General features: G+C 39.7%; 2 protein-coding genes and 1 pseudogene across 8 annotated transcripts in view; 1 reads left to right on the plus strand and 2 right to left on the minus strand.

Moving 5' to 3' along the window:
• ZNF658 (zinc finger protein 658) overlaps positions 1 to 6,560 on the plus strand; it is a 45,734-nt gene extending 39,174 nt beyond the window's left edge. For all 6 annotated transcript variants that reach the window (XM_035301624.3, XM_035301659.3, XM_035301647.3 and 3 more), the window contains one exon: positions 2,940 to 6,560. In XM_035301624.3, coding sequence (XP_035157515.2) covers positions 2,940 to 5,884 — 2,945 coding nt within the window. In that variant the 3' untranslated portion in view covers positions 5,885 to 6,560. The remainder of the gene's footprint in view (positions 1 to 2,939) is intronic.
• LOC144579231 (uncharacterized) overlaps positions 1 to 22,440 on the minus strand; it is a 50,791-nt gene that overhangs the window by 19,529 nt on the left and 8,822 nt on the right. The gene's annotated exons all lie outside the window — the stretch shown is intronic.
• Positions 6,140 to 17,439, minus strand: LOC100400097 (protein ZAR1-like; annotated as a pseudogene). Its single transcript, XR_013526355.1, has 2 exons — positions 11,062 to 17,439; positions 6,140 to 10,805 (listed from the first exon to the last, which is right to left on the minus strand). The product of XR_013526355.1 is annotated as a protein ZAR1-like (transcript).

Raw genomic sequence — 22,440 nt, forward strand, 5'->3', positions numbered from 1 at the left:
CAGTCTCTCTTGAGCATAATGTTAGTCATAGGCTTTTTTAGATTTCTTTTATTAAGTTAATAAATCGATTTTGAATTTTGTTAAAATTTTTGGCATTGATGTGTTGTGTGGTTTTAATTCTTCAGATCTCTGATAAGATATTACATTGACCTAAAATTAGTAAAAAAACTATAGTAGCTGTATTGCAATGTGGCAACTGTTTGTCATTTTCCAGGCAGATTTCACTGATTTATTATTTATATTTATATATTTCTATGTACTTTTGGGGGCATTTTTGCATTTATGTTATGGCAGATATTGGTCTGAAGGTTTCTTTTCTTGAAGAGTCTTTGCCTGATCTTGGCATGAAGATGAGGCGGGCCTTATAAAATGATTTGGAAAATATTCCCTCTTTTATTTTCTGGAGCACAGTGTGTAGGATTGGTATTATTTCTTCTTTGGATGTTTGATAGAATCCACTAGTTAAAACCATTTGGTCCTAGAGTTGTTATTTGGAACTGCACACACAGACACACACACATTCAGACACATGCACGCGCTCGTGCGTGTGCACACACACACACACACATATACAGAAAGATTTCAGCCTTATTTACATATGAAAACATAGTTAAAATTTGAGCAAATTAGACACAGGGTTAACATATCCACCATTATAATGAATCAAGTTAATATATTACGTTGTCATAAATATCCTTTTCTTCTCACTGACAGCTCCTTTAGAAATAAATGTCTTTTAGATTATTCTGCCATGTTTTAAATTTGACATAGAATATGTCCTCTCTGGTTACAATACACATTCACCTACCTTTCTTTCCACTTAGATTATCCAAATAAAGTTCATTTGCTTTTATAGTTAAAAAAAAGAAAAGAAAAAGAGAGATTAGAATGCCCTTACAAAAAGATAACAGAGCTAGCTAATTCACTTTTCACCATGTAAGGATGTAACAAGAAGTGAGTAGTCTGTAACTCAGAAGTCTTCACAAGAATACAGTCATGCTGGCACCCTAATCTCGGACTTCCAGTTCTGAACTGAGAGAAACAAAAGTTTATTAGTCTATGGCAATTTGTTATAGTAGCCTGAACTAACACAGAGTTATTGTTAATGTTGTTTTATTATCTCTTGAATGTCTGCTGTGTTAGTAGTTAGTCCTCTCTTGCATTTTTGGTATTGATAATTTGTGTCTTCTTTTTTTTTCCTCTCTGATAGCTTTTATCATTTAAAAAAACTTTTTAAATATTTAAGCTTTTGGTTTGATTCATTCTTTTTCATCCTTCTACTTTCAATTTATTGTCCTCTCTTTGTCTAGTTTCTTAAAGGGGAAACAAGCATCTGACTGGAGGTCTTTCTTGTCAAATATAAAAAATTTATGCCTGAAATTTATCTCTGTTTACTGCTTTATCTGCATCCACAAATTTCTCTATTCTTGTGTTGTTTTGTTTTCATTCACTTCAAAATATTTCATTTGAGAATTCTTCTTTCATCCACAGGTTAATTAGGAATATATACCTTATAGTTCTTTTGTATTTCTCCAAATAAATTTATGTTTACTGATTTCTGATACAATTTCCCTGTGGCTTGAGATCATCCTCTGTGTAATTTCTTTCTTCTATGTTTGTGAAGATTTGTCTTAGAGCCCAGAATGTAGTCTGTTTTGATTATTTTCCATGTGCATTTGAGAAGAATGTTAATTCAGCTACTGAATGCATCCTTTCTTCAGGTTTAAAGGCGTAGTTATCTCAAGTGCTACTTTATCTTATCTCTTCTGCTTGAATATTGGGCCTACTGTGTATTCCTGCCTCTGCTCTTATTTCTGCACTTCTTTTTTCCTCTTTCCTTCCCAAAGCTGCTATGAGTTCCTGTCAGTTGCCCTAAAACAACTTATTTATTCTTACCCTTTCAGATTAAGACATTTGTTTTATAAATAAGATAAAAATTTGGTTCTAGGCAGAATTTTGGCATAGGCTGCTGTTACAATCTCCTCGTGTATCCCTAGAATGGAACTTTCTCAGGATTCTTCATGGCTCATGAAAGGAAACATACCAGAGCACGCAGATCCCCTGTATCTATGGCAGGGGAAAATTAACTCCCTGCTCAGTCTCCATGAAAACACCAGGATTGTATCGTTTTGGTTTGGCCTGAGCATGAGAAATATTGAAAGTGTTTCCTGTTCTGTTAGACTACCATTTTCTCAGACCTCTAGCTGGAAGGAGCAGGCTTTTCTTTGTGTCTGTGCCTGTCAGTGCAGGATTTCAGGCTTCTACAGCACCCATCTAGTATATAGAATAGCCTGGGAATTCTCCACTATGTCATATCTTAAGTCTCAAGTCTACTTTCTTTCCATTTCATAGTCTTTGTGTATTTGTATATTTGTTTTTTTGCCTAGGGATTTTTAATTGTAAGAGGGAAGACATGGGAGGAAAGGGGCTACTCTGCCTTGATTGGTCCTGGAAATAATTCCTATTTATAAACAGCATGGCTGAGGAGAGAATCTGTCTGTGTGCATAAATTATTTAATCTTTGGAAACATGACAGAAACAATAGAATAAAATATATAACAAAACATGGACTGGGCACAGTGGCTCATGCCTGTAATCCCAGCACTTTGGGAGGTCAAGGTGGGAGGATCACTTGAGCTCAGGAGTTTAAAATCAGCCAGGGCAACATAGCAAGATTCTGTCTCTACTAACATAAAACAAAATAATTAGCTGAGCATGGTGGCATACCCCTGTACTCCCACCTAGTAGGGAGGCTGAAGTGGGAAGATTGCTTGAGCCTAGGAGTTCAAGGTTGCAGTGAGCTATGCTGTCACCACTGCACTCCAGTCTGGGTGACAGAGCAATACCCTGTCTCAAAAACCAAAACCGAAACATGAGTATAAGTTCTTCTTCATGAGAAATGTAAGATTTATAGTATGTTTCAATTTTTCTCATTTTAGGACATTTTAAAGTTGATGATCACATCAAAGGGATCTGGGAAAAACAAGAAAAACCTCTGTGGAAAGAGATATTCATTGATGATGCTGATGAAACATGGAGTAAAGAAGGACAGAAAGTTTTAGAAAAAACATTTGATCTGGAAATAGCTCCGGAGTTTTCAGAAAAAATACCCTGTAAATGTGACTCACATAGAATGAATTTGCCAATTACCTCTAAATATATTATAAGTGAAAGAAAATATTCAAGAAAGAAGGCTAAATACATGAATGTATGTGAGAAATTGCAGCTTGATATTAAATGTGAGAAAGCTCATCCTGGAGAAAAATCTTATGAACATGGTAAAAATGTGAAAACTTGCAGTTATAAGAAAGATCAGCATTGGAAATTTCAAATTTTGGAGGGATCTCTTGAATGTGATGGATCTGGACAAGAATTATATGATAAGACAATTTGTATTACACCTAAGAGTTTTCCAACAGGAGAAAAGTCCTGTAAGGATGATGAATTTAGAAAAAACTTTGATAAAACCATTTTATTTAACTACATGAGAACTGACACAAGGGGAAAATGCTCTGATCTTAATGAATATGGGACATCCTGTGACAAAACTACCATTGTTGAATACAATAAAGTTCACATGGCTATGACACACTATGAAGGTAATGAAAGGGGGATTAATTTCGGTAGGAGGTCACCCCTCACTCAATCACAGAGAACTATTTCAGGACAGAGTACTTTTGAAAGCAATAAATGTGAAGAAAATTTTAGCCAGAGCTTAGCCCAGGTAGTACATCAGAAAACACAAACTGGAGATAAATTTAGTGAATATAATGAATGCTCAAATGCCCTCTACCAGAAATTAGACTTTACAGAACATCAGAGAATTCACACAGAAGAGAAATTCCACCTTTCCGATGAACATGGGAAATGCAGAAAATTTTTTTACCAGAAAGCACACCTCATTCAGCATCAGAGGACCCATTCAGGAGAGAAACCTTACCAATATGAGGAATTTGGGAAATCCTTTTGTTCAAGTTCACACTCTATTCAGCATCCTGGAACTTATGTGGGATTGAAACTTTATGGATGTAATGAATGTGGGAAAGCTTTCTGTCAGAATTCAAACCTCAGTAAACATTTGAGAATTCATGTAAAAGAGAAACTTTGTGATAACAATGGCTGTGGGAGATCTTACAAGTCACCCCTCATAGGACACCAGAAAACAGATGCAGAGATGAAACTCTGTGATGGTAGTGAATATGGGAAGACATCACATCTCAAAGGACATCAGAGAATTCTCATTGGGGAAAAACCCTATGAATGTATCGAATGTGGAAAAACTTACTCCGAGACATCACATCTCAGAGCACATCAGAGAATTCACACAGGTGAAAAACCCCACAAATGTGTTGAATGTGAGAAAACTTTCTCTCACAAGACACACATCAGTGTACATCAGAGAGTTCATATAGGGGAGAAACCCTATGAATGTAATGACTGTGGGAAATCTTTTACCTATAACTCAGCTCTGAGGGCACATCAAAGAATTCATACAGGTGAGAAGCCCTATGAATGCAGTGACTGTGAAAAAACTTTTGCCCATAATTCATCCCTCAGAGCACATCATAGAATTCACACAGGGGAGAAACCTTATGAATGTCATGAATGTGGAAAGTCTTTTGCCCATATTTCTGTTCTCAAGGCACATCAAAGAATTCATACAGGGGAGAAACCCTATGAATGTAATGAATGTGGGAGATCTTTCACCTACAATTCAGCTCTGAGGGCACATCAGAGAGTTCACACAGGTAGAAAACCCTATGAATGTAGTGACTGTGAGAAAACTTTTGCCCATAATTCAGCCCTCAAAATACATCAGAGAATTCACACAGGGGCAAAACCCTATGAATGTAATGAATGTGAGAAAACGTTTGCCCATAATTCAGCCCTTAGAGCACATCAGAACATCCACACAAGGGAGAAGCTCTATGAATGTAATGAATGTGGGAAAACCTTTTTCCAGAAGACATGCCTCAGTACACATTGGAGAATTCACACCGGGGAGAAACCCTATGAATGTAGCAAGTGTGGGAAAACTTTCTCCCAGAAATCATACCTCAGTGGACATGAGAGAATTCACAGAGGGGAAAAACCCTATGAATGTAACACATGTGGGAAAACTTTTGTGTATAAGGCAGCCCTCATAGTGCATCAAAGAATTCACACAGGGGAGAAACCCTATGAATGTAATGAATGTGGGAAAACTTTCTCCCAAAGAACACACCTCTGTGCACATCAGAGAATTCATACTGGGGAAAAACCCTATGAATGTAATGAATGCAGGAAAACATTTGCTGATAATTCAGCCCTCAGGGCACATCATAGAATTCACACAGGGGAGAAACCCTATGAATGTAATGAATGTGGGAAGACCTTCTCCAAGACATCACATCTCAGAGCACATCTTAGAACTCGCTCAGGGGAGAAACCCTATGAATGTAATGAATGTGGCAAAACCTTCTCTGAGAAGTCATATGTTAGTGCACATCAGAGAGTTCATACAGGGGAGAAACCCTACGAATGTAATGTATGTGGGAAGCCATTTGCCCATAACTCAACCCTCAGAGTACATCAAAGAATTCACACAGGGGAGAAATCCTATGAATGTCACGATTGTGGGAAAACATTCTCCCAGAAATCACACCTTTGTGCACACCAGAGAATTCACACAGGGGAGAAGCCCTATGGGTGTAATGAATGTGGGAAGGCTTTTGCCCAAAATTCAACTCTCAGAGTACACCAGAGAATTCACACAGGGGAGAAACCCTATGAATGTGGTGAATGTGGGAAAACTTTTGTCCGTAAGGCAGCTCTTAGAGTACATCACACCAGAATGCATACTAGAGAGAAAACCCTAGCATGTAATGAATTTGGGAAGTCCTGAAGGAACTCGTACCTTAACTACATAACATGCAGTACAGAAATTCATGTCACATGGGCTGGAAACTAGTTTCCCTTATTTCCTTTTCCATTAGGCTCATAGCTTGTTGAAAAATCCCAGTATGCCATTCATCCAGGTAGGACTGACCATGGAATGTGGTGCTAATGATACATATTACATTTAATCTTGGCCCATAAAAACACCTCAGAGTCTTCCTGGTGGATAAGATGGATTGGAGGCTATTTGTGCAGCAATGTTGGGTCCTATGTGTTGAAAACCATAGAGCACAGGTAAAAGAAGCTAGAATCTGAATAACTGGAACAGAATTCACTTCTGGGTCTTCACCAGGGTTTTGTTTTTGTTATTATAAAGCAAGAATTAAGTTTATAGTCTGTTAAGCTCTTACAAGTTTGGCTTATTAGTTAAATGCATATAGTTTAGCCTAAACTTTCTGTAAAACTGAGATGAAACCTTAGGAATATAATCAGTTTTAGAAAAACTATAATCAGTTTATTGTGAATCAGAGACTTCACATGAAGAAGAAAACTTATCAACATCCACTATGATCAGGAGCCTTCATTAAAAATCAGAAATTCTAGGGAAAAACACAAAAGCCTTCACAAAGTTGAATTGCATTAAACATCAAATAATTATAATAAAATTTCATATTTTGAATAAATGACATTTTTCCAAGGTATTTTTTTCGGAGGATATATACCAGTTTTAGAATTGGAGATAAAATATTCACCTAGAACTGACTTACCAAAGCTTTTGTTTTGTAATATCAAAAATTTTATAGAACATTTATAAGAATATTTACCTGTAGACAAACTCACTGTAGAATGTGAGGTTAAAAATGGAGTAATTTGAATTCTGTGGAGAATACAAATAAATGTGAATAGTCTGAGCTATGTGGAACATCTTTGAGTTTGTATATATACGTTATATAAACTCACTGGTGAGTTCTAGTAGGCACCAAGAGCCGAACCTGCACTGGGCCTGTCCACTTCCTTTTCTGAGTGACTGTATCCTCTGATGGCTTCCCTAAACTTGATGCTGTTAGATTTTGGCCTGCCCACTATGTCTGTATATTAATTAGTCTAGTCCTAAAACTAGTCTTGCCTAGTTTTACTAGGACCTTGGAGATCACTGAGATTTCTCCAACCACCTTATGTGTATGTGTGTTAATCAGGTGGATGGGAGTGGGGCATGGTGATTCTTACATACTTTTTTTTTTTTGCCTTTATTTTATCCCACTCTACTGATTCATTTTCCACAGAGCAATTATAAAGTAAGTTGTGTCCTCTCCTCCATTGTATGCATATAGTCTTGGCATCCTGTTTGGAATATTTTCCTCCAACATCATGATGCCTACTCACACTGCATTGCAAACCAGTGGTATTTCTGCCAAACTAAGACAGCAGGTTTGAATCGGAATGAAAGGGCTACTTGGTCCTAGAAGTACAGTCCTGGTACAAAAGAGCAGACACTTTCAGTAAGACAATACAGTGTGACATAATTTTAGCCAAGAAAGCATTTAGTTAATGTGCCATCATTTTAGCCTACGGTTTGATGAGCACATAAAAGAAAGTGGACAAAATCATTTTTAAAATCTAGACCAGTAACAATTTCTCTCAGCGCTGAGCATGTTGCTTTCTGCATGTTTGATCTGGTAGGTTGAACATGAAGACAGTAAATCAGCTGACCTGAGAAAAATGTCTCTAATTCCCATTCATGTTACATTGAGGAAGGACAGTGTGAGGGAGAATGATGGCAACTTTAGAATTAGTTAGAGGACAAGTATTTCCTTGACACTGTTGTTAACAGTTAAATGAATGGCATCACTGCAAAAATGAGCCATGATTAAGAGCCCACCTTTGGACGAGGACTCAGACACTGAGGGAAGACATATGAGCTTTGGGCAGCTCATAAAAAAGAAAAGGATGGGCCCGGTGTGGTGGCTCAAGCCTGTAATCCCAGCACTTTGGGAGGCCAAGGCGGGTGGATCACGAGGTCAAGAGATTGAGACCATCCTGGTCAACATGGTGAAACCCCGTCTCTAAAAATACAAAAAACTAGCTGGGCATTGTGGTGCACGCCTGTAATCCCAGCTACTTGGGAGGCTGAGGCAGGAGAATTGCCTGAACCCAGGAGGCAGAGGTAGCGATGAGCCAAGATTGCGCCATTGCATTCCAGCCTGGGTAACGAGAGTGAAACTCCATCTCAAAAAAAAAAAAAAAAAAAGGGAAGGATGATGAAGGAGTTGGTCTGAGAGTGGCCCTGACACTGCTTACCTTCCTCAGGTACTTATCATTCTTGGCAGAAAGGTGCCATCTGTTACAGAAATATGTTTCCTTCTTTATTCTTCTTTGTCTCTGACACCCTGATGCTACTTGAGCTTACTACCCAGTGCCCAAGGGAAATGAGGGCCAAAAGCATGTCTTTCTACATGCTTAATTTTCAGAAAAATATAGATGAAAAGGCACACTTTAAAAAAAAATTAATTTGAGAATATATTTACAGAAAAATTACAATGATAGTTTATATATACTCCTCATCCCCTTTCCCCATTAACATATTACTATGGTATGTTTTTATAACTACAAAACATTGATAACATTATTGAGTAGACACATTTTGTTTTTTCAGATTTCACTAGTTGTTCCCTATTGTGCTTTTCTATTTCATGATCATGTTGGGGCTCAGAAAAGGATAACCTAAAGTGGAAGCCTCAGAAGCTACATTTTCTCTGTCAGTTATGAACAGGTAACTCCCTAGGGAGCAAAACAGGTGACACCTTGAGAAATGGTCAAAAGGCCTAAGACTACAGAACTGCCACATTACCAAAAAATGTGGTACATTAACAGTGACAATTAAACAAGAGTCAATTGCTAAGGAAGGCTCACAGGGCCCAAAATGACAGTACTTAAATATCTACCATTTATTAAGGGCAAGATTACAACACAGCAATACAATTAGTCAGTATTTACATTGCAGCTAAAGGCTGCCTCCAGCAAGGGGGCTGGGTAAGAACCATGCATTAACTCCATTTTTCCTTGTGTAAGTGTTTTATGAACAAAATTTCACTATCAGATAAGGAATCAACATGTGCAGAAAACACATCAGAAACCCCCAAATGGATTCTCTGCCGGTGTTTCTTACACCCTGCTGGACATGTAGGCATATTCTTGCTAGGCAACAAGCCTTAATTTAACAGCAGAGGACTCTGAACGTTCCAATGAGACCAGGCATAAATCATCAGCCTCACTGCTAATGGTAAATGCTGCTGACACACTTTTAAAACCTGCTCCAAAACATCTTGGACTCATGGTTGCAAAACAGCAGTATTAATCAGTATGTTTTATTCCTTGATATACAGACACTTTAGCTCACACTAATTCCAGGTCTGCTGGGCTTAACTTTTACAGCAGTCCACTCCACCCCCATAATTATTGGTCACAGCCTTTTACAACAAATCACTCTTAGTTTGACAGAATCATTTGGCTTTCAACAACATATAATCAATAGGCAATCAGAATGCACAGATTTGAAAGAACCGTAATCACTGCTGAGGGGTTGTGAATTTAAAGTATCCTATAATGCCAACATCAAGTGCCACATATTTTATACACTATTTTTTCTCCCTGATCAATTGAGATTTTTTTTAGAGGTTTTCTTTTTACATATACAAGACAGATTAATTCATTAAATTTGAGGACACAGTACAAAAAAAAAAAAACACTTCAACTAATTCATCTGACAATGCTGTTCATATTCATGACGCCATTTTCTGCTGCTGTTGTCCTAATAATAAAGGAGACTTAGGGCTATTGGGCTGATATATATTTGGGGGTCCCACCTCCCCACCTCATCCGTACACCACCAGAGTGAACAGGAGGAAGCAAAGGAAGTGCGGGGCCCACAGCAAACTTTCACAATCTTGAATGCAAGAGGGGCGAAGGAAAGGAAGGGGGGAAAAAAAAGGAGAAAATACATATCCCGTAATACATACAACAGGGTGGGGACAGTATAGGAATGGGACAGACATGAAGCTGAGGCATGGGATGGGCCGCCGGGGGTGGGGGGGCAGCGGAAACCCCCCAAATTCCTTTCTCTTTGATGCTGTTTCCATAGTTTCCAGGCTGAGAAGCCCTCTCAGAAGATGGGACTGGGAGAAGAAGGTCAGGGCCTCAGTTGGCCCCCCAGCTGTAGCTGTTGTAGGCAGACTTGTTGGTCTGGGGCTTCTGCGGGATGGAGCTGGTCTGGCTACATTGCCCACTGCCTGTCTGGGCATCCTGCTGCAGGTGATGGTGAAGGATCTGAGTGCGGCTGCTGATGGGGGATCAGAATGTGCATAAAGGGGGCAGGTGGGTAGGCAGCAGCTGTGGCCAGATTGTGGGGCCCCCACTTCCTAGCAAGTGTGAAGGAAGCAGCAGGAGTACTTTCAAGGAATGAAAACCTTGTTTCTCAAAGGACTGCTGGGTTTTGGAGTACACAGAACCTGAGATATCTGGCATGCCCATGTTACTGGAGGTGACTGAAAATTTTTTTTTTCTAGTTCACATGCATTTATTTTATTCTATTCACATTGTACAATTGTTACACAACCTACAAAAAGCACAATAGCCTAGTCCATTTTCCAATGCCAGGTCAGAACCGAATTGCAGAAAAGGAAGACAGCACAGTAAGTTACAAGAAGAGCTCAGGGGTCCTGTACAAGTCACATGACATATTTAAAGCTGTAAATATTGCCACAGGAGAATCTCTTGTCTTTGCAGCGACCACACAGTTATTGTCGATGAGGCCTCCTTAGATCAGTGACTTTTCTTTTGAGGACAGGAACATTGAGATTTTGAGCAGGTCTGACATTGGATTGCTTCTACTAGATAAGGGTTCAAACTCTTTTGGGGGCTGGGCACGGTGGCTCACACCTGTAATCCCAGCACTTTGGGAGGCCGAGGCGGGTGGATCACAAGGTCAAGAGATCGAGACCATCCAGTTCAACATGGTAAAACCCCGTCTCTACTAAAAATACAAAAATTAGCTGGGCATGGTAGTGCGTGCCTGTAATCCCAGCTACTCAGGAGGCTGAGGCAGGAGAATTGCCTGAACCTAGGAGGTGGAGGTTGCGGTGAGCTGAGATCGCCCTTGCACTCCAGCCTGGGTAACAAGAACAAAACTCTGTCTCAATAAAAAAAAAACTCTTTTAGTTCCAGAAATGCACCACACGTAAGCACTCTCCCACCTGGTCTACAATCTTTGCAGTGAAAATAGCCATATTTTGGTTCCAAAACCTGGAAGTTAGGCCTCCAGATCGGCTTGGCAGCGGTGTCTCCAGGCGTCTTTCTCTCCTGATTCCTCCAACTGCCCAGGTTCCTCCTGCCTGTCAGCTTCTTACCTTGGTGGTTGTGACTGCGAGTGGCTGGCTTCCACAGGCCTGGGAATGCCTTGCTCTTCCTCTCATCCTCACCCCTCCGCAGGTGGATCAAGCCCCTGTGGCCGGTGGCAGGCGAAGTGACCCCGCAGGCTGGCAGGGGGCCCCGGGGGTCTCTGATGTCCCAGGAGGAGCAGCTGCTCAGGGTGCGAGGCCTCAGCGAGCACTGCACAGCCTTGTCCACCTGCAGGCTCACCTGCACGCCCACCTCCTTGATGTTGGCTTTACACAGCCGCAGGCTCAGGCTGGGGTTCATCTGGGAGAGAATGGCCTTAAGCTGCACCCTCTTGTAAGGGTCCATGCAGTAGTCAGGGGCGTTCGTGGGCACCAGCAGCCCTGGCGTAGCCAGGAAAATGGGGGGACCCATATTTTGTCTCCAGTCAGGCTGTTTGTGCCCTGAGAGTCCAGGCTGGCCTAAAGGTACTGTGTTCCCATATCCCTGGTACAAGCCATAGGGAACACAGAGAAAGCGCTCCATCCGCTCAGCCGGTGCTCAGGCGCAGCCTAATATCCTGCTGCGGTTTGTGTCCTTATTTTGCCTTCCTCCTTCACCTGCCCCTTCTTTCTCCTGATCGAGTTGGTTCAACTTGATCACAGTTGTCCAATTGTGTCTGGAATGTTTTTTCCAGGATATGGCTTCTTTATTGCCCCTAATCTAAAGATAGTTTAGATTATCTAAAGAAAGTTTAGATTTGAGTAACTTTTCCCCCGTAGTCTTAAGCTACAAAACTATGCAGGTAACTAATGGGATTATGACAAAACTCTTCAGATCTTTTTATTTTAAAACTTAAAGTAAAAGTGATTCTTTTTTTTTTTTTTTTTGAGATGGAGTTTCGCTCTTCTTACCCAGGCTGGAGTGCAATGGCGTGATCTCGGCTCACCGCAACCTCCGCCTCCTGGGTTCAGGCAATTCTCCTGCCTCAGCCTCCTCTGTAGCTGGGATTACAGGCACACGCCACCATGCCCAGCTAATTTTTTGTATGTTTAGTAGACACGGGATTTCACCACGTTGACTAGGATGGTCTCGATCTCTTGACCTTGTGATCCACCCGCCTTGGCCTCCCAAAGTGCTGGGATTACAGGATTGAGCCACCGCGCCCAGCCTCAAATATGTAGTTTATCTTGCTTTTCGTTTTCCTTCTTTTTTTTTTTTCTTTTTGAGATGGAATCTGACTCTGTTACCCAGGCTGGAGTGCAGTGGCGCAATCTTGGCTCACTGCAACTTCCACCTCCTGGGTTCAAGCGATTCTCCTGCCTTAGCCTCCTGAGTAGCTGGGATTACAGGTGCATGCCACCACACCTGGCTAATTTTTGGATTTTTAGTAGAAATGGGGTTTTATCACATTGGTCAGGCTGGTCTCAAACTCCTGACCTTGTGATCAGCCACATCGACCTCTCAAAGTGCTGGGATTACAGGCATGAGCCATCTCACCTGGCCTATTTCTTTTGTTTATTTTTGAGATGGAGTCTCACTCTGTCACCCAGACTTGAGTGCAGTGGCATGATCTGGGCTTACTGCAACCTCCGCCTCCTGGGTTCAAGCAATTCTCTGGCCTCAGCCTCACAAGTAGCTGAACATGCCACCATGTTCTCACAGGAACATGCCACCATGCCTCGCTAATTTTTATATTTTTAGTAGAGATGGGGTTTCACCATGTTGGCCAGGCTGGTCTCGAACTCCTGACCTCAAGTGATCTGCCTGCCTTGGCCTCCCAAAGTGCTGGGATTATAGGTGTAAGCCACTGAGCCTGGCCTTAACTGCTTTCAAAATATTCATCTTTCTAATTGCTCTGCTGTTTCCACTCTCTCATAGGTATCTGTTTCCATTTTGTTTCTTCAGTTTCATTGGCTTATTTGTATCTATCTTGTCAACACAAAACAATCTTAATTAATTTATTTTCATCATACATTTTAAGGTCCAGTAGATAACTTCCCTCATGTTATTCCTGCATGAGAGTGTTTTTGTTTTTCTTTGGTGGGAGGTTTGTTTTTTTGTATTAATTTTACATCAGCTTATAAAGGACTTAGGAAATCTGATTGAGGTTTTGGCTGGAATTACATTGACAATTTGGGTGGAATTGATATTTTTTATGATTTTGACTTTTCCTATTGATATTTGTAGTATAAACCTTCATTTATTTGCTTTTCTTTTTTTTCTCTTATGAATAAGTTCACCTTTAAAATGGTGAAACCATAGTATTCATCTCTTAGGGTACATTAAATTTCTTACAATAGTGAGGGGGGCTATAAAATACATTTTATCCTTGATGAGATTTACCCCTAAGTTCATAGCATTTGTGGTTGCTATTGAAAATGTTGTTTTTTATATTTTAAATTAAACAATTACATATTTTAAAACCAATTAAACACCAAGTATGCTAATCCTACATTACATTTTCTTTCCTGTCCTCACTGATACGTGTGTCCCCTCTGTAAGGCACCGTATGGATGTAAATGCTAACTGTGATTCTGGGCCTCTAGTCTTTTCCCGTGAGCACTTTTGTCTCTCCCTGTGCCTCTACTGATGTCTTGATGAGTCTGGCTTTCTAAGCCTTGATTGGTAGTAAGGCACATTCTCCAAATGTATTGATTTCTTTTACAGCTATTTTTGAGTTTTCTTATCTCTCTTTTTTCAAGTATATATGAAAATATGGCTATCAATGTCCTCACAACCTAGTGTATATTTTAAGTGGAAAAGTATTGTACACAGAGAGCATATTGAAGTGTGAGATGCTTCATATATGGAACTATCCTGTGCATGAACATGGATCTGATTGTTACATGCAGTGACAGGTTGGAAAGACACATTTAAGATTTGAGAACAATAAATGATTTCCTGTTTCCACTATAGTCCCCACAAAATGGAAACACATTAGGGGAGAAAAGCAGATGAAGTTAAAAATATTTTTTAAAAATCGCTCACAGATAATGGCTCATGGGATAAAACATTTACAGTTAGAGCTCAGCCAGTTTTAAGTTCTCAGAGCTGAAAGGGTCAGGGTCACTAGCTCAACCCTGAGGCTCCTAATCATCCTGGCACCCATCCTAAGGTTGGAATGGGCTGATACTTTGCACTGGACAATTTGTTCCCTGGGAGATGCCCACTTTGCTTTACTTGCCTCATCTGTTCTAATAAGATCCTATACTGACGATGTCAAAAGGTGTCTGATACAATGGAAATACGATGCATGGAGTGGGAGAGGCAAAGAGCAGTGACCTAGTGATTTCAAGGTGTGGGACACATCAGCACCAACCCACTTAGAAAAAGATGGCCTTAGCAACAATTTCTTTACCAGTCATGCCCTTAGCAAAAACATCCTTAAGAACAATTGCCCTTAGCACCAACACTGTAAAAAATACACCAATGATAATGACTCTTATTAACAGCCCTTAGCCACAAATCCCTTAGTAACAATACCCTTGGCATAGACACCATCAGGAACAACATTTTAATATGAACATTGTTAATATTAACCCTTTTAGCCAAAAGACTCTTAACAACATAATCTAAGCAACAGTGACATTAGAAAAATGCCCTCAGCTGTGACATATTAGACACAGTTGTTCTTTTTTTTCCCTACATCTGATGTCTCTACAGCCACATTAAACCACAGTTGTTCTTGGCAACACCTTTGATTGATATTAACATTCCTAGAAGCAATATCTTACATTAGCAATCATGGCCCTCAGCAATAACCCCAAACAACAATGACCTTAGCAACAAATAGCTAGACATGAATAATTTACCAAAACGTCCTTTAAAAAATGTCTTTAGCATCAAGACCCTTAACAAAAATGTCCCTTAGGAACAATGGCCCTAGAGACAACAATCATAACAACAATGGCCCCTAACAATGTCCTTTGCAGCAATATCATTAGCAAAGGTGTACCTTACCGTCAAAGCTCTAAGCAAAAACCATAGCATAATTTCCTGTAGCAGTAGTGGGAAGTATGCCAATTGCAGCAATGCCCTTGGCAACAATGTCTTTAAAATCAATGTCCATAGCAACAATGCCCTTAGGATCAGTGGTACGTCCATTTACCTCTACGAATTGCCATAGTCCTTTGGAAACGGTCAAACCATGGCCTGTTAGTATATCTTAGCAAAAACAGTCTTGGAAATAATACCTTTAAAAATCACAGTCCTTGGCAATAACAAAAGTAGAAATAAAGCAATTAGCAACAATGCCTTTAGCAAAAATGTCCATTATAATGGCATTAACAATAGTACTCTCACCAATGGCACCTTAGTAAAAATGCTTTTAGTAATAGTGACATCAACTTTTTAGCAATAATGACATCAGCAACAGTGTGGTTAGCAGCAGCACACTTTACAGCAATGTCCTAGCAACAAAATAAATGTGATATCAATGAATTTAGTAACAGTGGCTCTTGAAGACAATGTTCTGAATGGCAATGCTCATAGAATCAACACTCTTGGCTGTGCATGGTGACTCACGCCTGTAATCCCAATACTTTGAGAGGCCAAGGTGGGCAGATCACAAGGTCAAGAGATCGAGACCATTTTCGCCAACATGGTGAAACCCTATCTCTCCTAAAAACACACAAACAAAAAAATTAGCTGTGCATGGTGGCATGCACCTGTAGTCCCAGCTATTTGGGAGACTGAAGCAGAAGAATCGCTTGAACCCAGGAGGTGGAGGTTGCAGTGAGCTGAGGTCATGCTGCTACACTCCAGTCTGGCAACAGAGTGAGACTGTCTCAAAAAAAGCAAACAACAACAAAAAAAGAATCAACACTCTTAACATCAGTAATCAATACCATTAGCGAGAAAGCTGTAAACAACTGACACTCTTAATAATGTCCTTAGTAAAAGAAATCATGAGCATCACCCCTATAACCAGTGTCCTTAGCAACAATGCTCTTATCCAAACTTGCTTTACCAGTAATACCCTTAAAAACAATGGCCCTTAGCAACCAACTCTTTGCAAGAACATCCTAACAATATTGGTATTAGTAAAATCCCCTACGACCAGCACCCTTGACAACAGCCTTCTTGGCCCTTAGAAACAACGACTTAAGCAACCAACAATAGCTCATAAAAATAAAGTCTTGGGAATAATGCGCTTAGCACTAACCTTAGTAAAATGGTTTTAGCAACAGTCTAGCAAGAGTGACTTTAGAAAATTCCCCTTACCAACAATGCCCTTTGAAGAAAATACCCTTAATAACAGTGCCTTTAGTCACAATGCCTTTGGCAAAAATGTCCCCTGCCAACATTAACACCCTAGGAACAATGCTCTTAGAAACAGTGTCCTCAACCATGATATACAACAAAATTATAAGCAATGATATCCTAAGCAACAATATACATAGGAATAATACCCTCATTAACAATGCTCTTAGCAACAAGAGAGTTAGGATCACTGCCAGTAGCAACAGCATCATTAGAAACACTAGCAATAGCAATAATGCCTTTAGCCACAATGACTGTCAGCAATTCTCTTACTAACATCACCCATACCACAATGCCTCCAGGAACAATGGACTTAGAAATAACTTCTTTAGCAACAGTGACCTTACTCTCAATGCCAATTGAAACATCACCCGTAGCCACAGTGGTCCTTAGGAACATGGTCCATGGCCACATCATTAGTAACAACCACATTAGTGACCACAACCTTTGTAAAGATGACTTTTAGCAAAAACATTAGCATAGTGCCCTTAACAAAGGCCCTTAGAAACAATGCAATTACAGGCGGGGCACAGGGGCTATAAACCTATAATCCCAGCACTTTGGGAGGCTGAGGTGGGTAGATCACTTGAAGTCAGGAGTTCAAGACCAGCCTGGCCAACAGAGTGAAACCCATCTCTACTAAAAATACAAAAATTAGCTGGGTGTGGTGGTACATGCCTGCAATCCAAGGTACACAGGAGGCTGAGGCAGGAGAACTGCTTGAACCCAGGAGGCGGAGGTTGCAGTGAGCTGAGATCCTGCCATCACACTCTAGCCTGGGCAACAGAGGAAGGCTCCCTCTAAAATAAATAAATAAATAAGAAACAATGCAATTGTCATCAATTCCTTAGCAACAGATCCTTTAGAACATAATGCTCTTAACAACAGCACTCTTAGCAACAACATCCTTGACAACAGTGTGCTTAGCAACAACATCCTTGACAACAGTGTGCTTAGCAACAATGCCTTTAGCTAAAATGGCCTTTAGGAAAATCGACTTTAGCAGCAATACCCTTATAAAAGATACCCCTTGTAACAGTGTCTTTAGCCAGAATCCTCTTAGGAACAATGCCTTCTACCAAAATGTATTTACAACAATGTCCTTAGCATCAGAGTCCTTTAGTAATAATACTCTTAGAGACAATGCTCGTATTAACATTCCCTTGGGAACAACATCATCACTGACTTTAATGGTCTTAGCAACAATAACCCTTAAAATAATGCCCTTAAAACAATGTCCTTAGAAACTCTTATACTTAGACACAATGGCCTTTCATAACAAGTGGCCTTAATATCAACCCCTTCAGCAACAATGCCCTTAGCCTCAGTGCCTTAAAACAGTGCTCTCAGCAGTAACACCCTTAGGTAAGATGCCTTTACCGAATGTACTTAAAAATAACTTCTTTCAGTTATTTCAGTAATAATGTGTTTAACTTCTACACCCTTTGAAACAATGTTCTTAGCAAAAATGGCCCTTACAAACAAAGCTCTTAGGATTCACTGAGAAACAGTGTCCTTAGCAATAATGCCTTTAGCAATGATCACTTTAGCAACAAGATACTTTGTAAAAGTGCCTTGCAATAATGTACCTAACATCAACATTCTTAGCAATAATGAGTTTTAGTAAAAATTACCTAAATGTGTTTTTAGCATCAGGGCCCTTAACATCAAAACCATTAGAGGTAACCATTCTAATGATACCTTTAGCACAGTGTCCTTACAAAATGTCCTAAGGTAATTTTTTCAACACTCTTACTGTCAAGGTCTTTAAGAACAATGACCCTAGGAAAATGGCCCATAACAACAATTTTCTTAAATTCAACACTCTTTCCTTAGCAACAACCTAAGCACCAATATTCTTAGGAACAGTAGCCTCTGCAACAGTAGCCATGGCCACAATATTCTTAGTGACAGCATCTTTAGCAGAAACATCCAACAGCAACATTAAAATCAATGCCTTTGGCTAGGCACAGTGGCTCATGCCTACAATTCCAGCACTTCGAGAGCAGAGGATGGGGGGATTGCCTTAGACCAGAGATTCAAGACCAGGTTGGGGAGCATAGTGAGATCTCATCTCTACAAAAAAAAAATAATTAAAAATCTAGCTAGGTGATGTGGTTTGACTGTATCCCCACCCCACCCAAATCTCATCTTGAATTGTGGCTTCCATAATTCCCACGTTATGGGAGGGGCCCAATGGGAGGTAACTGAACCATGGGGGTGGGTCTTTCCCATGCTGTTCTCGTGGCAGTGAATAAGTCTCAGAAAATCAGATGGTTTTATAAAGGGGAGTTCCCCTGCACAAGCTCTCTTGCCTGCCACCTTGTAAGATGTAACTTTGCTCCTCTTTTGCCTTCTGCCATGATTGTGAGGCCTCCCCAGCCATGGGGACTGTGAGTCAATTAAACGTCTCTCCTTTAAAAGTTACCCAGTCTTGGGTATGTCTATATTAGCAATATGAGAACAGACTAATACACTAGGCATGATGGTGTGTACCTGTTGTCCCAGTTGCTTTGGAGACTGAGGGAGGAGCATCACTTTGAGCTCAGGAGTTCAAGTGTGCAGTGAGCCATGATCATGCCACTGCACTCCAGCTTGAGTGACAGAGTAAGACCCTGTCTCAAACAAAACAAAACAAAGAAAGTGCCTTTAAGAACAGCATCCTTAACAAAAGAACCTCAGCAATGACTTCCTTAGCCGCAGTCCCCTTGACAAAAATATTATTACTAACCCCTCACTTAGCGATTAAGTCCTTAGGAATAATACTCTGAGAAAAAAAAAATGACTTTTTAGCAATAGTTTCCTTAGAAACACTGGTTAAAGCAATAGCACCCTTAGCAAAGCTTTCCTGGCACAAAATACCCTTAACTTCAAGGCCTTAAAGAACAATACCCTTACAAAACTTTTTTGACATCAACACCTGACTTACACTATTTTGTTGTGTTGCTTGAAAGAAAGACCTGAGGATGAGTAATTTATAAGGAAAAAACATCTACTTGGTTCTCAAATCTGATGGCTGGGAAGTTCAAGATTGGGCATCTGAGTCAGCTGAGGGCTTCGGGCTGCTTCTACTCATGGCAGAAAATGAAGGGGAGCTGGTGTGTGCAGGGCTCACATGATGTTAGAGAGAAAGAGAGAGGGAGAGAGAAAGGAGAAAGGTCTCAGGCTCGTTTTAACAACCATCTCTGGCAAGAACTGCTAGAAGACTCACCGTCAAGGAAGGGGATTAACCTATTAATAAGAACCACCTCCTATTAGGCCCCATGGCCAACACTGGGGATCAAATTTCAACATGAGGTTTGGAGGGGACAAATATCCAAATCATAGCAACAACCTTAAGAACAATAACCTTACCAATAATATGCCCTTATCAAAAATGCCCCTAACAACAGCTTTCTTAGCAACCATCCAAACCATCCAAATGGTCACTATTTGACTTAGCAAACCCATTCTTATTCTTAGCAAAAACAAAAGTTAATCTAAGGCAAGTTCTCACTGTATTCTCTGCACTCAAAGAGGCTTTCTAAAATGAATCTAAATAATGAATTGGAGAGACAATATTCAATATGTTTATCAAGCCTTTAATTATTGTCACATCTTTATATGAGCAATTTTCTTATCTCAAAAAATTCCTACTCAAGTCCAACACAAGCACTCATTCAAACCACAAAGCAATAACATGGCTAAGAAACTGTCCATACAATGTCATGTACCTGGTAAATATGCCAGCCAGTTTATCTGTTATCTGTTATCTGTTCAGGACAGTAAAGGGATGAGATTCTCTTGAAATCAGATGTCTTCCTAAATGTCTTTTCAATCCTAAATTTTACAGTACACAGTTCCTTTGAATTCCATTCTTGCTGCTATGCAAAGTTCTTCTCAGTAAATACATAGGGTATCAAAGAAGTAAGAAAACCATAGCTTCTTTTATCTGTTCATTTTCATCATCCTCACCTCAACTGCAGAAATAAGTGGATACATACAAACTCCCCACAAAGGTTATACACAACTTCTTTGGGAAATTTTGGCTTCTTTTTTAAATGACATGTATGTTATAGACACTGAGAGTACATTAAGTACATAGAAAGTGCAACAAATTTTCTTTCATTTTCCTGAGATGAAGTCTCCTCTGTTGCTCAGGCTAGAGTGCAATGGCATGATTTTGTCTCATTGCAACCTCTTCCTCCTGAGTTCAAGCAATTCTCCTGCCTCAGCCTCCCAAGTAGCTAGGATTACAGCCATGAGCCACCTCACCCAGCTAATTTTTGTATTTTTAGTAGAGACAGGGTTTCACCATGTTGGTCTTGAACTCCTGACCTCAGGTGATCCACCCGCCTCAGCCTCCCAAAATGCTGGGATTACAGGCATAAGCCACCACACTCGGCCAAATGCAACACATTTTCTTAACAATCCAGACACATTTATAATTTATGAATCATCAATTTTGTGTCGTGATTCAAAATTCTAATTGTCTTATGAGGATATGTCTTGGAAGACATTTTTAATGATACAAACTAGAGAAATTAGAGCCTTGTTTTTGGTTGGTCTTACGATAATAATTTTGATGCTATGAAAATTTAAGTTCCATGCTACTGTCCATAAAACATTTGATAGCCACTAAATGAGAAGCAGCTTTTGAAGTCACTTCCAACTGAATACACTTTTCTATGTAGGGTAGAACTCAAAGAAATTGGCAACAAAGAATCTCATTAAAAAGGGGGAGGGGAGGGGCTAAGGACATGAATAGACAACTCTTAAAAGAAGATGAATGGCTGACAAACATGAAAAAATGCTCAACATCACTAATGACCCAGGAAATGCAAATCAGAACCACAATGTGATAACACCTTACTCCTGCAAGAATGGGCATAATTAAAAAGTCAAGAAATAATAGATGTTGGAATGAATGTGGTGAAAAGGGAATACATTTACACTGCTGGTGGGAATCTAAGCTACTACAACCACTGTGGAAAACAGTGTGGGGATTTTTTGAAGAACTAAAAGTAGATCTACCACTTGATCAGCAGTATCACTACTAGGTATCTACCCAGAGGTAAAGAAATAAAAATAGATACTTTCACACACGTTTATAGCAGCACAATTCATGATTGCAAAAATATGGAAGCAGTTCAAATGGTTGTGTAGCTCTGCAATATGTTTTGAAATCAGAAAATGTGAATCCTTCATCTTTGTTCTCTTTGTCAAAATTGTCTTGGTTATTTGGAGTTCTTTATAGTTTCATATACATTTTAGGATTCTTTTTTCTATTTCTGTGAAATATACCATTGGAATTTTGATAGCGATTGCATTGGATGCGTGGATTGCTTCAGAAATAGGCATTTTAACAATGTTAATAAGTCTTCTAACTGATGAACACAGTAAGTCTTTCCATTTATTTGTGTCTTTAATTTCTTTCAGCAATGTGTTTTAAAAATATATATTATAATCAATTTAGGTTTATTCCAGAAATGCAATGTTAAACATTTGAAAATAAACCAAAAAGTTAATCATATTGAGAATAAAAAAAAAAACGCCCTATGATCATTTCAACGGATGTAGAAAAACTGTTTGACAGAATTTCTGACAAAATTCAACATCTATTCAGGATAAAAGCTCTCAGAAACCAGAAATAAAAGGAACTTCCTAAAATTAATGAAGGGCATTCCTAGTATTATATACATATATTAAATACATAATACATACATTATACTTTAAGTTCTGAGATACATGCGCAGAACATACAGGGTTGTTACATAGGTATACAAGTACCATGATGGTTTGCTGCACCCATCAACTCTTCTTCTACATTAGATATTTCTCCTAATGCTATCCCTCCACTCTCCTCCCACCCCTGACAGGCCCTGGTGTATAATGTTCCCCTTGTAGATTTTATATATTAGTCCTTTGTCAGATGTATAGTTTATGAAT

The sequence above is a fragment of the Callithrix jacchus genome, chromosome 1 (genome assembly GCF_049354715.1).
Source record: "Callithrix jacchus isolate 240 chromosome 1, calJac240_pri, whole genome shotgun sequence".
Lineage (NCBI taxonomy): Eukaryota > Metazoa > Chordata > Mammalia > Primates > Cebidae > Callithrix > Callithrix jacchus.